The 14,741-nt window shown below is 39.1% G+C and overlaps 1 protein-coding gene across 1 annotated transcript in view; it reads right to left on the bottom strand.

The window, feature by feature from the left end:
- cpeb1a (cytoplasmic polyadenylation element binding protein 1a) overlaps positions 1 to 14,741 on the bottom strand; it is a 16,005-nt gene extending 1,264 nt beyond the window's left edge. Inside the window, exons 1-10 of the mRNA XM_056451661.1 lie at positions 14,605 to 14,741; positions 14,352 to 14,525; positions 9,269 to 9,477; positions 8,084 to 8,339; positions 6,362 to 6,475; positions 6,174 to 6,263; positions 5,082 to 5,218; positions 2,625 to 2,823; positions 2,250 to 2,344; positions 2,085 to 2,165 (exon numbers count right to left, since the gene is read on the bottom strand). Of these exons, the coding sequence (XP_056307636.1) occupies positions 2,085 to 2,165; positions 2,250 to 2,344; positions 2,625 to 2,823; positions 5,082 to 5,218; positions 6,174 to 6,263; positions 6,362 to 6,475; positions 8,084 to 8,339; positions 9,269 to 9,477; positions 14,352 to 14,525; positions 14,605 to 14,629 (1,380 nt within the window). The 5' untranslated portion in view covers positions 14,630 to 14,741. The remainder of the gene's footprint in view (positions 1 to 2,084; positions 2,166 to 2,249; positions 2,345 to 2,624; positions 2,824 to 5,081; positions 5,219 to 6,173; positions 6,264 to 6,361; positions 6,476 to 8,083; positions 8,340 to 9,268; positions 9,478 to 14,351; positions 14,526 to 14,604) is intronic.

Here is a 14,741-nt window from a genome sequence, read left to right as displayed (position 1 = left end):
GGAATGCACATGACAATAACCGACAACTCTTTATATCTGGAAGCCAATAAGCAGTATTATTATTATTATTATTATTATTACAAATCATTTTTTCTAAGTCTGCTTACAAATACAGAAGGCAAATGAATGGAAAGAAACAGTGGGCAACTGATTTTAATTGAAAACCTTGAAGGCGCATATCCACCAAAACTAGCCTAGAGTGCTGTTAAAACTAGCCTAGAGCATCATCTGCTATTAAAAGCTAGTTTAGAGCCCCATCAGTTGTTAAAAACAATCCTAGCGTGCCTCTGTTGTTAAAAGCTAGTCTGGAGCAGATTACAGTCTCCTGTTAAAAACGAGCCTAGAGCGCCGTCTGCTGTTGAAAATTAGCCTAGAGCACTGTCTGCTGTTAAAAGCTAGTCTAGAGCCCTGTCTCCTGTTAAAAGCTAGCCTAGAGCGCTGTCTGCTGTTCAAAACTAGCCTAAAGTGCCGTCTGCTGTTCAAAACTAGTCATCATCTGCTATTAAAAACTAGCATAGAGCACCGTCTGCTGTTGAAAACTACCATAGAGCACAATATCTGTTGTTAAAAACTAGTCTAGAGCACTGTCTCCTGTTAAAAGCTAGCCTAGAGCGCTGTCTGCTGTTCAAAACTAGTCTAGAGCGTCATCTGCTATTAAAAACTAGCCTAGAGCACTGTCTGCTGTTGAAAACTAGCATAGAGCACCATATCTGTTGTCAAAAACTAGTCTAGAGCACTGTCTCCTGCTAAAAGCTAGCCGAGCGCTGTCTGCTGTTCAAAACTAGTCTAGAGCGTCATCTGCTATTAAAAACTAGCCTAGAGCACTGTCTGCTGTTGAAAACTAGCATAGAGCACCATATTTGTTGTCAAAAACTAGTCTAGAGAACTGTCTCCTGCTAAAAGCTAGCCTAGAGCGCCGTCTGCTGTTAAAAACTAGTCTAGAGCGTCATCTGCTATTAAAAACTAGCCTAGAGCACTGTCTGCTGTTGAAAACTAGCATAGAGCACCATATCTGTTGTCAAAAACTAGTCTAGAGCACTGTCTCCTGCTAAAAGCTAGCCTAGAGCACCGTCTGCTGTTCAAAACTAGTCTAGAGCATCATCTGCTATTAAAAACTAGCATAGAGGACTGTCTGCTGTTGAAAACTAGCATAGAGCACCATATCTGTTGTCAAAAACTAGTCTAGAGCACTGTCTCCTGCTAAAAGCTAGCCTAGAGCGCCGTCTGCTGTTAAAAACTAGTCTAGAGCATCATCTGCTATTAAAAACTAGCATAGAGCACTGTCTGCTGTTGAAAACTAGCATAGAGCACCACATCGGTTGTTAAAAACTAGCCTAGAGTGCTATCTGCTGTTCAAAACTAGCCTAAATTGCTGTCTGCTGTTCAAAACTGTCCTAAAGTGCCGTCTGCTGTTCAAAACTAGCCTAAAGTGCCGTCTGCTGTTCAAAACTAGCCTAGAGTGTCGTCTGCTGTTGAAAACTTGCACAGAGCGCCATATCTGTTGTCAACAACCAGTCTAGAGCCCTGTCTCCTGATAAAAATGAGCATAGAATGCCGTCTGCTGTTCAAAAGTAGTCTAGAGCATCATCTGCTATTAAATACTAGCCTAGATCACTGTCTGCAGTTAAAAACTAGTCTAGAGCCCTGTCTCTTGTTAAAAGCTAGCCCAGAGCGCTGTCTGCAGTTAAAAACTGGTCTAGAGCCCTGTCTCCTGTTAAAAGCTATCCCAGAGCGCTGTCTGCTGTTCAAAACTAGCCTAAAGTGCCGTCTGCTGTTCAAAAATAGATTAGAGCATCATCTGCTATTAAAAACTAGCCTAGGGAGCCATCTGCTGTTAAAAACTAGCCTAGAGGACATCTGTTGTTAAAAACTATCCTAGAGCGCCATCTGGTATTAAAAACTAGCCTAGAGCCATCTGCTGTCTGATACATAAGCATACATAAGCAATACCTCCTGTTAAAACAAGTCTAAAACCCAATTGTTGGTAAAAACTAGCCTCAAAGATTTTTTTGCCACAGCTCTACATATTCAGCAGGTGTTTATAACTGTGTACACCTGAACAGGTAACTCATCTGATTCCATACCTGAGCCCTACAGAAGAACGGCCCGGGCTGACTGCTACATATTTGGCAGATGGAGTCATCCAGATATGGGTCAATCTGGACCTACAGAGGCAAGACAGAAACAGAAACGAGGTAAATAAACTGGGCTGACCTCATGCCATGGTTTATTTGATCCCTAATCCGCACCTTCTTGGTAAACTTGGAGGTTTTTATCTGCACAAATGCTGCAGTCACCGCTTTCAAGTAACTCCTCTGGCTCCTGAACGTCACTCTGCCTGAACCTAGATCAAGAAAGCAGCTCATTTACTCATTATGTCTTTTTACGTCCCCTGTTTTTGTCTCTGTTTAGATTTATAATATTTAAGGCAAGTATATTATGAGTAACTGTAATTAAATAACCTGAAAATTAAAGTAACTTTAGTTTTTCAGGGTATTTAGTAATTTAATTAGAGTAAGTAGTTACACGCAACATTGGTTTAACATTTATCAAAGATGTTTAAGTGGGGCACTTTAAAATGACAAGAGCATTATTTAATATAGACTACAGATGCACGCACAGACCTATAGGATACTTGTGCTTGTCTGTGTCGATGCCTGCGTACATGACGCCCCCGAAGAGCTCATCCATGATGTGGGCCAGACCCTCAGCGTTCAGCATCCCGTGAAGAGCGCCCACAAACACAGTCTTACTGCGGCAAAGACGCTGAGAGGGACAGCGGATGAAATTACTGTCTGAAATCACCCACGGGATGACCTGCACCTGCGGAAACAGGAGGTCGGGGTCAAAGGTCAGGGGTTACTGATAGTGACAACACATACACTTAATGCGCGTATAATACACTTTATTGAACATGTAAACATAGACATCAACTATACTATATAACTGCAGGTTAACTATGGTTATGTAGAACGGTTAAAAGCTATTAGTAACTAATAAAGTTATGGTAACTAATAACTTTAGTTATTATAATAACCAAGCTGCTTTGAAACAATAATTATTGTAAAAAGCGCTAAACACTTGAACTGAACTGATAGTGAATATTTAAGAGCGCTGCTGCATCCCAATTTGCATACGTACACTAGTTCCTAAAAGTATGTACTTCTTTTGTAAAGAAAAAGTACATACTTTTGAGTGTGCATCATATAAGTATGCAAGCTTTGGGACATTAACATTATGTTGCTTAGTTACGTACCCTGTCAATCATCTTGTCATATCATACACATTTCTTTCATACAGCAGCAGTCTTTCATGCTGAGAAATCTCCTCCGGTGTTTGGATAATTATGCAAAACAAATCTTGATTTAAGTTCACATTGTTGTTGCAGTTAAAATGTGATTTAAATCTTTTCCAGTTGGCTAGATATGAATTAATAGTCAATCAAACAACTTTACTGAAGCCTCTCTACTTGACAGTTGGTCTCGTGCGTCTGCCATGTTTGTAGTTTGTATATAATTTTTACTAGAGGTCTGCATGGGACACATTTTTTAGTCTTGCTCACGCTAGGATTTAATCTGCATCTGATCGCTCCTGCTGTATATTGAGTCTTCGTTCATCTGCTGCCCGCCTAGAACAATTTTCTACCCGACCCGACCGTTCCCGATAAATTTAGATCTGGTTTCCAAAATCTCACGTTTAAATTGGGTACTACCAACAGAGAGAGATCACAGATAAAACTGTAGGTTGTGCAAGGATTGTACGCTAAATGTCAGTTTTGTTTGCCCCTTTGTGATGAGACATGTGTGCCGCCTTAAACCTGAGGTTCCAGTCTTTTGACTGCTAAAGGGTAAAACTTTGAGGTATTATCACATTGCGCAAAGGGTAATTTTTTTATCCGTTTGCATCTGTGGAAATATAAATTTATATAATCTATATATAACTCAAAAGTTGTTTTTAGGGTGTGACAGACCTTTAAATGTCTTGGTTTCCTGAGCTCTGACTGTCTCCAAAGTAATGCAAATTGTCAGTTTCACAGCACGGCTGTCTATTTTCTTCTCAAGCCGGTCAACAGGTCGGACAGTTTCTGTCTCCAGAACATCATTTGCACACTGTTTTAATGCTAAAATGTATCGTGAATGGGTACTTATATGCTGATCAGATCGGGACTGGAAAGGCAATTTACTCTTCATTTGCATGCTTTGTTTAGGTTTGTCTCCACCCCTATGAATCACTGTCTGTAAACTATATAAAACATGCCTGCTGTACAGTTGAGAGTTTCTTTTGATGACGCCACAGCCACGCTGAGTTCTTCTTATTAAAGGATTCTGTTTTGAAGATAACCGTTCTCCCTTGTTTTTTTGGGCTCGTCTTAGAATTTCACAACAGTTTGGTGCCGTGAGCCAGACTAGAGAAATTCACAACACATCTATAACGCATGAAAAAGACTCCTATACATCAGATTTGCCTGATGTGAGTCTTCTAACAGTAAACTGACCGTTTTTTAATGCAGCCTGAAGGACAGCACACCTTGACTTTTCTCTCCCATGTTGGTAATGCCCGCTTTGAGGACTATTATGCAGATGATGCGCACACATACTGTGCGAAAAAAAAGCATGTGCAGAAAGCACTGGTCATGCGTTCAGCATGTGTAACAGTCTGGTGAGTACTGGCTGTACTGGTGCTCAATATGAATGAGAAAATCACAGATATGCTGTTCCGAAATAACGTCTGGACTTTGGAACACTATATTGTTAGGCCGCCCGCTCCCATTTAAATAACACCAGAGTTACCAGAGTTATATCTATCATGCAGTGAAGATCACTGATTTTTGAAGAAATCAGACCTTAAATGTGGCGATTTTGTTATGCAAAACATTTCACTGGAAGCGATTGGGCTGGCGGACTAAAAAATAAAAGTCTGTGTGCATATACTCCATTTCTCCTGGAAATAGTAGACAATCCGGGAACCTTTGGCATACTCTTTTCAACATACTGCAGTTCGGGACACACTAATTTTATTTTTGAATAATATTTAGGACGGATAGTATGCGAATAGGGATGCAGCACATGTTTTCTCCTCACGTCTTTGCTGTGGATCCTCCTGCTGGAGAGTTTGTAGTAAAACTGGAGATAGTCGTCGGCCTGCAGGCAGTGTTGAGTACAGGCCTGCAGGAGAGACTTCACAGACTTCTCCCAGTCAAACAGCAGATACACATAACCTACAGGGACACAAATCAACACTTCCTTTCACTATATAGCATTAATATATAGACTAGTGGGTCAAATAGGGGTTGAATGAACTCTGCTGTACTGTTGGGGATGTTTTCATCCACTCTGAGGTGATTTTGAGTCTTAATTTGGCCACAACTTTCTCTGTTTCAGCAAATGAAGCGATTTTTGGTGAGAAAATATGTGTACTTTGACACATTATTTGGAAAAATGCTCAGTGGTTAGCACTGCTACCACACAGCAAGAAGGTCGCTGGGTCAGTTGGCGTTCGGAGTTTGCATGTTCTCCCTGTGTTCACGTGAGTTTCCTCCGGGCGCTCCGGTTTCCCCCACAATCCAAAGACATGCGGTACAGGTGAATTAAATAAACTAAATCAGCCGTAGTGTATGTGTGTGAATGGGTGTTTGGGTGTTTCCCAGTACTGGGTTGCAGCTGGAAGGGCATCCACTGTGTAAAACATATGCTGAATAAATTGACGGTTCATTCCGCTGTGGTGACCCTGATGAATAAAGGGACTAAGCTGAAGGAAAATGAATGAATGAATCTAGAATCTTGAGAAAGTCATGTTACAACAGATTTTTTTCCAACACATTTTTAAACATAATAATTTTAATAACTCATTTCTAAAAACTACTTTCTTTTGTCTTTACCATGTTGACAGCACATAACACACATTTTAGTTACTTTAAGTTACATTCAGTCTGTAAGACATACAAGTGTCTCCAGAAAAAAAGTAGATACTGTGAAAAATGTTCCTGCTTTGTTAAACATTACTTGGGAAATATTTGAAATACGAATAAAAAAAATATTACAGGACGGCTTATAAATGTATATATGGCGCTATAAGGTTAAATAGTGGTGCTTTATTGCATCTAGCCTACATAGTATGATGTTACTCTATTGTAAAATAATATTTGCTACAATTAAAAAGAACTTTACTGTTACCTTGAGGAGGACATCGCGGATGTTTACCATCTTTACCAGGCCACTCCACTTTCAATGGGCCAAATACACTAAATGTGCTCAGCAGACTCGCTGCACAGAGAAAGAAACACTGTCATTCACAAACCGTGTTCTGAAATATGATCTGATTTATAATATCTCCATGCGAGACGTGTGTGTGGTCAGATCACCCTCTGTGATGTCCCACGGCACTCCTCCCAGAAACACTTTACAGGAGTACACTGGGGTTTTGTAGTGGCGCGGAGGAAGACTGCCCTCCCAGGTGTACGAGGCTTCATTCACGGCTGTGAGAAGATCAATCAGAAAATCAAAAAATATGAATAAATGCCAGACAGAGTGCAGATATATTTGTAACCATACACAACCTTGAATAATAGCCACAAAATATGAAGAAAGATTGGTGAATTTAGATGATTATATCAGTGGTTTTCAACATGTGCGCCACTGCCCCCAGTGGGTCATGACGGTATTGCAAGAGGACCACCATCTGTTATTATTACTAGAAAAAACATTGTTACTCACTTTTCTTTGGTTTAGTCCCTGATTTATCAGGGTTCACCACAGCAGAATGAACTGCCAATTACTCTGGCATATACATATATATTTTTATGCAGCGGATGCCCTTCCAGCAGCAACATAACATTGGTAATATATGAAAAATTAACACTTTACAATACGGCACACATAGTACATTTTATTACATGGCTATCTGGAATACTCGATTCTGATTTGTCAGTCATGATATTCCGAGGTATTCTGAGATAACAACTGCTGAATAACACAGACTCATCCGGGAACAGAGAACATGGCCAAAGTCCATAAAGGCAGAATAGTAAGGGAAGTGTATGCGACTCCCCCCAGAAACCCCCTGCTCCTGAACTTTTGTAAGCGAAAGACCTCCCTCTACTCCCCACCCCCCACCCCGCCCCCCAGGTTCTTACTTTCATCCACGACATGTCAACCAACCGTCCCCCATCCCCTCCATGCCACTGCTTGTCTGTCATGCAGCGTATTTTTGACTGTTGACCGTGCCATCTTGTGAATTAATATTATGTATGGTCAGTATAAGCTTTATTCAGCCAGTGTTGTTTTTTTCAGTTTTGGGTTTTTGACTGTTTGGCGCCATCTTGTGACTGAATAATGCACAGGTTAGTGTATACTCCATCAGCTGTTTTCGTTTCTGTCAGCTTTGTGTTTTTGACTGTTTGGCGCCATCTTGTGACTGAATAATGCGCAGGTTAGTGTATACTCCATCAGCTGTTTCATTTCTGTCAGTTTTGCGTTTGTGACTGTTTGGCGCCATCTTGTGACTGAATAATGCACAGGTTAGTGTATACTCCAATCAGCTGTTTTCGTTTCTGTCAGCTTTGCATTTAATTAAAGAATTAATAAATTGTTATGGCACAGAACAATGTTTTTTGTCTAATTTTTATGATTTGTTTCAAGTAGCCGTGTAATAAGGGGATATAGTATTTTGCAGAATAAAGGCCTTTAATATAATAATAAACAGAATAAATCTTTAATAAAATAATGTTTATTTCTATAGCACTTTTACAATGTAGATTGTGTCAAAGATATTTATTTACTTAGTAAATAAATACATTGACTAATAATAACTACCTTTCCCGTATTGTGAGCTTGCCAAAAATATGTCTTGTCATAATTTGATGTATATTTAAACACTGTAAAAATGCTGGATTTCACACAGTTCCTTCATGCTGTTCCAACACAAATTTATTAAGTTAACTTAATTGTTTTTACAAATTTAATTGGATTGACCATAAAACAACTACACCCCCCCCCAAGAATTGTGAAACTCAAGAATTGTGTTGATTTAGCTCATAAGTTAACTTAAATAAGTTACACTTTTTTTTGCTGATGTCAAAGTTTACCTGCAGCTTGTTTATGAAGCTTTGCCTCTCTCTCGATGCAGAATAAGGGTTTATTCAAGCCCACAGTGTCCCAGCCGGGCCAGACGGGACCTGTGGACCAGCGGCCGAAAATGGAGCCCTCGGCCCGGCCACTGGGGGCGTTCATGAAGGTGTTTAGCGGATTCTGATCCAACCCAACATCTGAGCCCAGTTTCAGCTCCTCCACACGCAGTCCCAAAGGCAGCATCGGCAACGGAGGAGAAACTCTAAAAGACGCCTGATGGAGAGACACAGATTAATAAGTGATGTTTTATAAACAAATTTCGGGAGGAGCACGCGCAGAAGTTTCAGTATCAAATACGTCATTGACAATTATTCTATTATCCAATCAGTTCTTGACCAAACCCCTATATATACCAAAGCTGTCTTACCTGCAGCATCTTACGACTTTAGCATCCCTCCACCACCCCGTCACCTCACCTCTTAAGCATTACAATCCCGGGGGGAGCGTTCTGGGGCCGGGCTAGATACTTTGCTCGAATCCCTATTCCTCTCTGCTTCCTGATAAGAGGAATAACTCGAGTTTGGGTGTCTTCCCCGAGCTCAGAGCCCTCTCCCCGGACAGCACGCCAAATACGCTTTATTCTGAAACTATTGCAAGTGTGAACTCGTGAAACTCTAGTAAAATTAACAAAAAAGTTTGATCCACTATGCAATCAGTGATGCACTGAAATTACAGCAATCAAAACAGGTTTGACCTTTAACCTAGAAAAATCACATGTACAAATAGCTAAATCTGCATTTGAATTTCAAGCATTCAAAAATCTCAGCTATTTTGAGATATTGAGCTTTTGCATAAAAAATAGCAAAAAAATTGCAAAAAATGTATATAAAAACATCTGAATATTATATGTGTATGTGGTATATCATCTTTGCATCACTTTACAAAAAACTAATTCCCACTCGAGGTGTTTCTAATGCAGCGTGTATGAGAACGTTCTCTCTTCTGGCTGTCGTTATCAGTATCACATAATTTTTTCCCCATTTTTGAAAGCCTTGATAACACCATCGGAACGTTTTTCTTTTATTATTATATTAAATTAAATTGTTGTACTCCCCTTCACTGTGCTCCAAGTTTACCCGACTATGACAACATCCACAACTGAGAAACCTGGAAATGTGAAAAGCGTCTATAGGTTTGCTCACCAGGTGTTCTGACCCTGAAGAGACGGCGCTGTTCTCTGAGTTGACAGGGCTGCTGGAGCCGGAGTGCAGCAGAGAGTGAGTCTCCAGTGTGGGAATCAGTCTGGACAAACACTCCAGCGAATCTCCTCCTCCTGCAGACGCATCAGCCTGGAGAGCCTGATGCTCACCCCAATCACCATCAGCTCGTGGCGAACCCAAGAGATTCAACGCTGCACAACAAAATGTGTTATTTTTTTGTGGCGTTTTTAATCAGACAGACACAAAAATGTAGGCCTGGGGAAAAAGAGATGGATTAAAAAGTCAATTTATCAATTTAAAGAAACGGTTGATTCGATATTGTTTCTCAACAGCCATGAATCAGTTTCTTTTACTACATTCTGAGAGATTTGCTTCAGTTTTGTGGCTTACTTCAATTCAAACAGTTAAATACACAATTCTGTGTTGAAACCTTGCTGAGAATTCATGTAAAACTCATGTAAAGTCAGGCAAGTCTAACGTGAAAGCAGTTCAGAGACATTATATTTAGATTAGATTAGATTCAATTTATTGTCATCACACATGTACAAGTACAAGGCAACGAAATGCAGATCTGTGTATATCTGTGTATAATCAAAGACTCTAGAATACACAAGACGTGTCACTAGGATAGTTTTGAATGGGGAAAAATGTATGAGTCAATATGGCAAATGAAGCCACGCCTACTAGTACAGGGGCCAATCATTGATCACTATAGACTGACGTTTCTAAGGGCTCACGACAGTTTATGTGGTCAACAATCACACTGGAATCTCAGCGAATATTTGCTTCACAGACACAAGGAAAATATCCACATAAAGCTTAATATCTGTGATTTTAAATTAACCAGCTACACTTGAAAACAAAAGTTTTCTAGTTTGGTAATCTGTATGAAATGAACACGCACATCACATGACAGCAACTACTCACACCCACAAACTTGTAAACAAGTTGCTATCATTTCTGGAGGAGATTTGCCATCAAGACCAAATTGTGGATTACTTTAGAAGAGCAGCGCGATCTGACAATCATTATTCAGAGGATGACAATGTGTATATAACGGCCATAAATGAGGTTGGTGTCGTGATCTCGTTCCTTTCAAGTGCAAATGCGCATTAGCTCAGGGAACCTGAAAATATGCCGATTTTGTTTGATTCGAACGTTTAGAAATGAAACTTATGAGACAGTCGCTGTTTAATTTTATTGGTGATTCAAAATATTTAATCAGAATCAGAATCAGAAAGAGCTTTATTGCCAGGTATGTTCACACATACTAGGAATTTGTTTTCGTGACAGAGCTTCTACAGTGCAACAGGATAATAAATATATTTTAAAAAATAGAAGTTAGTAGTGAGTGCAAATATACAGATTGACAAGTGTATGTACATGTTTATTACTATATACAACGCTATATGTGCAGCTGTTATGTGCAAATTGGCATGTAAAGTGTGTTGTTAAATAAGTGTATATGTGTATAAAAGCGTATAGCAAGTAGTGTAATCATAAGCTTGGCGAACAGTTTTGGAGAATTTGATGTTTCCCCATTCACACAGTATGCCCGAGCATACTGCCCGAGGGGTGTTTCAAAGATGGCTGCCGAGTGAAATGACTTGCCTTAAAGAGACTTGTATAATGTGAAAGAAAGAAAGAAAGAAAGAAAGAAAATTTATCATAAATAAAAATGGTTGATTTGATAACGATTCTCAATAGCCATTAATCAGTTTTTATACTATATTCAGAAAGATTGGCTTCATTTTTGTGGCTTATTTTAATTCAAACAGTTATATAGACAATTATGTGTTGAAATCTTGCTGAGAATCCATGTAAAACTCATGTAAAGTCAGTCAAGTCTAACATCTAGACTTAAGTCTATCTGTGTATAATGTCTTAAGAAAAAAGAAAGAAAAGAAAGTAAATTTATCATAAACAAAAATGGTTGATTCGGTATAAATTATCAATAGCCATGAATCGGTTTGTACTATATTCTGAAAGATTCACTTCACTTTTGTGCATTATTACAATTGAACAGTTTAATACACAGTTATGTGCTGAAATATCATTACAATATTGATGTAAACATGTTAAATTCATGTAAACTCAGTCAAGTCGAAAGTGAAAGCAGTTCAGAGATATTATCTGTGTATATGATGTCTTAAAGCACAGGTGTCAAACTCAGTTCCTGGAGGGCCGCAGCTCTGCACAGTTTAGCTTTAACCCAAATTAAACACACCTGATCAAACTAATCGAGTGCTTCAGGCTTGTTTGAAACCTAACGGTAAGTGTGTTAAAGCAGGGTTGGAACTAAACTGTGCAGAGCTGCGGCCCACTGGGAACTGGATTTGACACCTGTGCTTTAAAGGGACAGCAACCTTAAAATACATTGTTTATGCCAATAAAATTAAATAGATAAAACAAACAAAAAATTCTATGGTCTTCGCTGAATATGTTTCACAGCTTTATTAACATGTAGAATCAATTTGATGTATTTAAAATCTATGTGTATATAATTTGGGGTCTTTAAATAAAAAAACAAGCTATATTATTTCATATTATCATGACTTATTTACAAATCTAAAATAGAAAGGCATTTTTAGAAATATCAATAGCATATGGGTTAAATCTATGTTTGCAAAATCGAGTTGTATTGAAATTAAATGTATTGAATTAAAATAGGCGTCACGGTGGCGCAGTGGGAAGCACAATCGCCCTTACAGCAAGAAGGTCGCTGGTTGGCATTTCTGTGTGGAGTTTGCATGTTCTCCCCATGTTCGCGTTGGTTTCCCCCACAGTCCAAATTGGGTAGGGTGAATTGTCCGTAGTGTATGAGTGTGAATGAGTGAGTATGGATATTTCCCAGTGATGGGTTGCAGCTGGAAGGGCATCTTCTGTGTAAAACATATGCTGGATAAGTTGGCGGTTCATTCCGCTGTGGCGACCCCAGGTTAATAAAGGGACTAAGCTGAAAAGAAAATGAATGAATGAATGAATGAATCAAATTAAACTTTCAAATTGAGAGCCTGTGAATGAGAATTGAATAAAGACCTCTGAATGAATATCTAGAACTAAAGTGGCAGACTGGGTGTGTGTGTTTATAATTTGTGCATTTCTTTAGAGCGTCATGAAAATAGCACTGAATAAATGGGAATGAATGCTGAATGAGACAGCAGAAATGAGCTCTGTGTGTGTGGGTGTGTGTATTACTGGATTTGGGTCAGAACAAACCCTAGGCACATCATGGCTTTCATTTAAATCAGGGATGGACACATTTACGCTTGTAATCGGAGACAGGGAGACTAAAGGGAAAGTCAAAATGAAACGCAAGCAATGCTGATGAAGCCAGCGTTCTGTCCTTGTGAACGGTGTGAAAATGATTAGTCATGAGTGAGAAATTAAGTTATGAGACATCAGTAGAGTTCAGAGCTTCCAGAACAATCCACCAACACACACACACACACACACACACACACACACACACACACACGCACGCACGCACGCACGCACATACAAACTGACAAAAACATTTCTTTAGCAGTACTGTTAGTGCTTCAGTGTACAAAAATATATAAAAGACATCTATTCTAATGAATTAGTTTTATTTTCATGTTTATAATGACCACTTAAATTCTATATTTTATTTTATTATATATTATAATTAATTACAATTCACTGTGCTCATATCAGTATTGTATATAAACAGTATAACTATTTTAAATATTCAGTTTTTAATTTCATATTTTTTAATGTCATTTAGAATTAAATTATTAGTTACAATTAACAGTTTTTATTTTTATATGACCTTTTTACATATGAATGTACATGTAAATAAAGTAAACATGTCTATATAAATCTACCTTTTAGCATTTAAATGAACTATGGCTAACAACATTTTTATTTCCAAATATAGCTTTTATTTATACTTATTTTCAGTATAAGTCTCAGTACAAATTTAAATTCAATTTGCTTATTTATAGGTACTTTACTAAAGACAGAACGATAGATAGATAGATAGATAGATAGATAGATAGATAGATAGATAGATAGATAGATAGATAGATAGATAGATAGATAGATAGATAGATAGATAGATAGATAGATAGAGAACGACAGAGTGATAGATAGATAGACAGATAGATGGATGGATGGATGGATGGATGGATGGATGGATGGATGGATGGATGGATAGATAGATATATATAGAACGATAGAGCGATAGAGCGATAGATAGATAGATAGATAGATAGATAGATAGATAGATAGATAGATAGATAGATAGATAGATAGATAACGACAGAGTGATAGATTGACAGGCAGACAGACAGACGGACGGACGGACGGACGGACGGACGGACGGACGGACGGACGGACGGACGGACGGACGGACGGACGGACGGACGGACGGACGGACGGACGGACGGACGGACGGACGGACGGACGGACGGACGGACAGATAGATAGATAGATAGATAGATAGATAGATAGATAGATAGAGATAGATAGATAGATAGATAGATAGAGCGATAGAGCGATAGATAGATAGATAGATAGATAGATAGATAGATAGATAGATAGATAGATAGATAGATAGATAGATAGATAGATAGATAGATAGATAGATAGATAGATAGATAGATAGAGATAGATAGATAGATAGATAGAGCGATAGAGCGATAGATAGATAGATAGATAGATAGATAGATAGATAGATAGATAGATAGATAGATAGATAGATAGATAGATAGATAGATAGATAGATAGATAGAGAACGACAGACAGACAGATAGACAGATGGATGGATGGATGGATATAGAATGATATAGACAGACAGACAGACAGACAGACAGACAGACAGACAGACAGACAGACAGACAGATAGATAGATAGATAGATAGATAGATAGATAGATAGATAGATAGATAGATAGATAGATAGATAGATAGATAGATAGATAGATAGATAGATAGATAGATAGCAGCGCGATCACAAAACTCAAAGAGTCCTAAACCATCTTGACACACAGGAGCAGTCTACACACGCACACATACACACACATGCACACAGGTTGACTCACAGGTCTGGACGTCCCGCTGGGCTTCAGGGCTGCTCCAGAGCTCCTGATACCAGCAGGGAACAGCGAGCGACAGCAGGTCCAGACTGAGCTCTTCACCGCTGGGCACGTCGGCCGGATGATCCTGCTGCTCTGGAGCCAACAGCATACTGCTAACTGTGGAAGAGCCTGAACCATCTACAGCAGAGAGAAAGAGAGAGAGAGAGTCACACACACCACACACACACACACACACAAGCTCATGTCCCGTACAGACCTTCCGCTGGTCCAGACGAGCTCATCGTACCACTGTGTGTTCATCACTGACCTGTTAAACATGTGAGCGACCGGCTGAAACCTCACACACTGCTGCCAGTGCTAAAGCCACACTCATTCACTCCATCACACACACAC

The sequence above is a fragment of the Danio aesculapii genome, chromosome 25, assembly GCF_903798145.1.
Source record: "Danio aesculapii chromosome 25, fDanAes4.1, whole genome shotgun sequence".
In the NCBI taxonomy this organism is placed as follows: domain Eukaryota; kingdom Metazoa; phylum Chordata; class Actinopteri; order Cypriniformes; family Danionidae; genus Danio; species Danio aesculapii.
The sequence above is the reverse complement of the archived record's forward strand: the minus strand, read 5'-3'. Positions and strand labels throughout refer to the sequence as shown.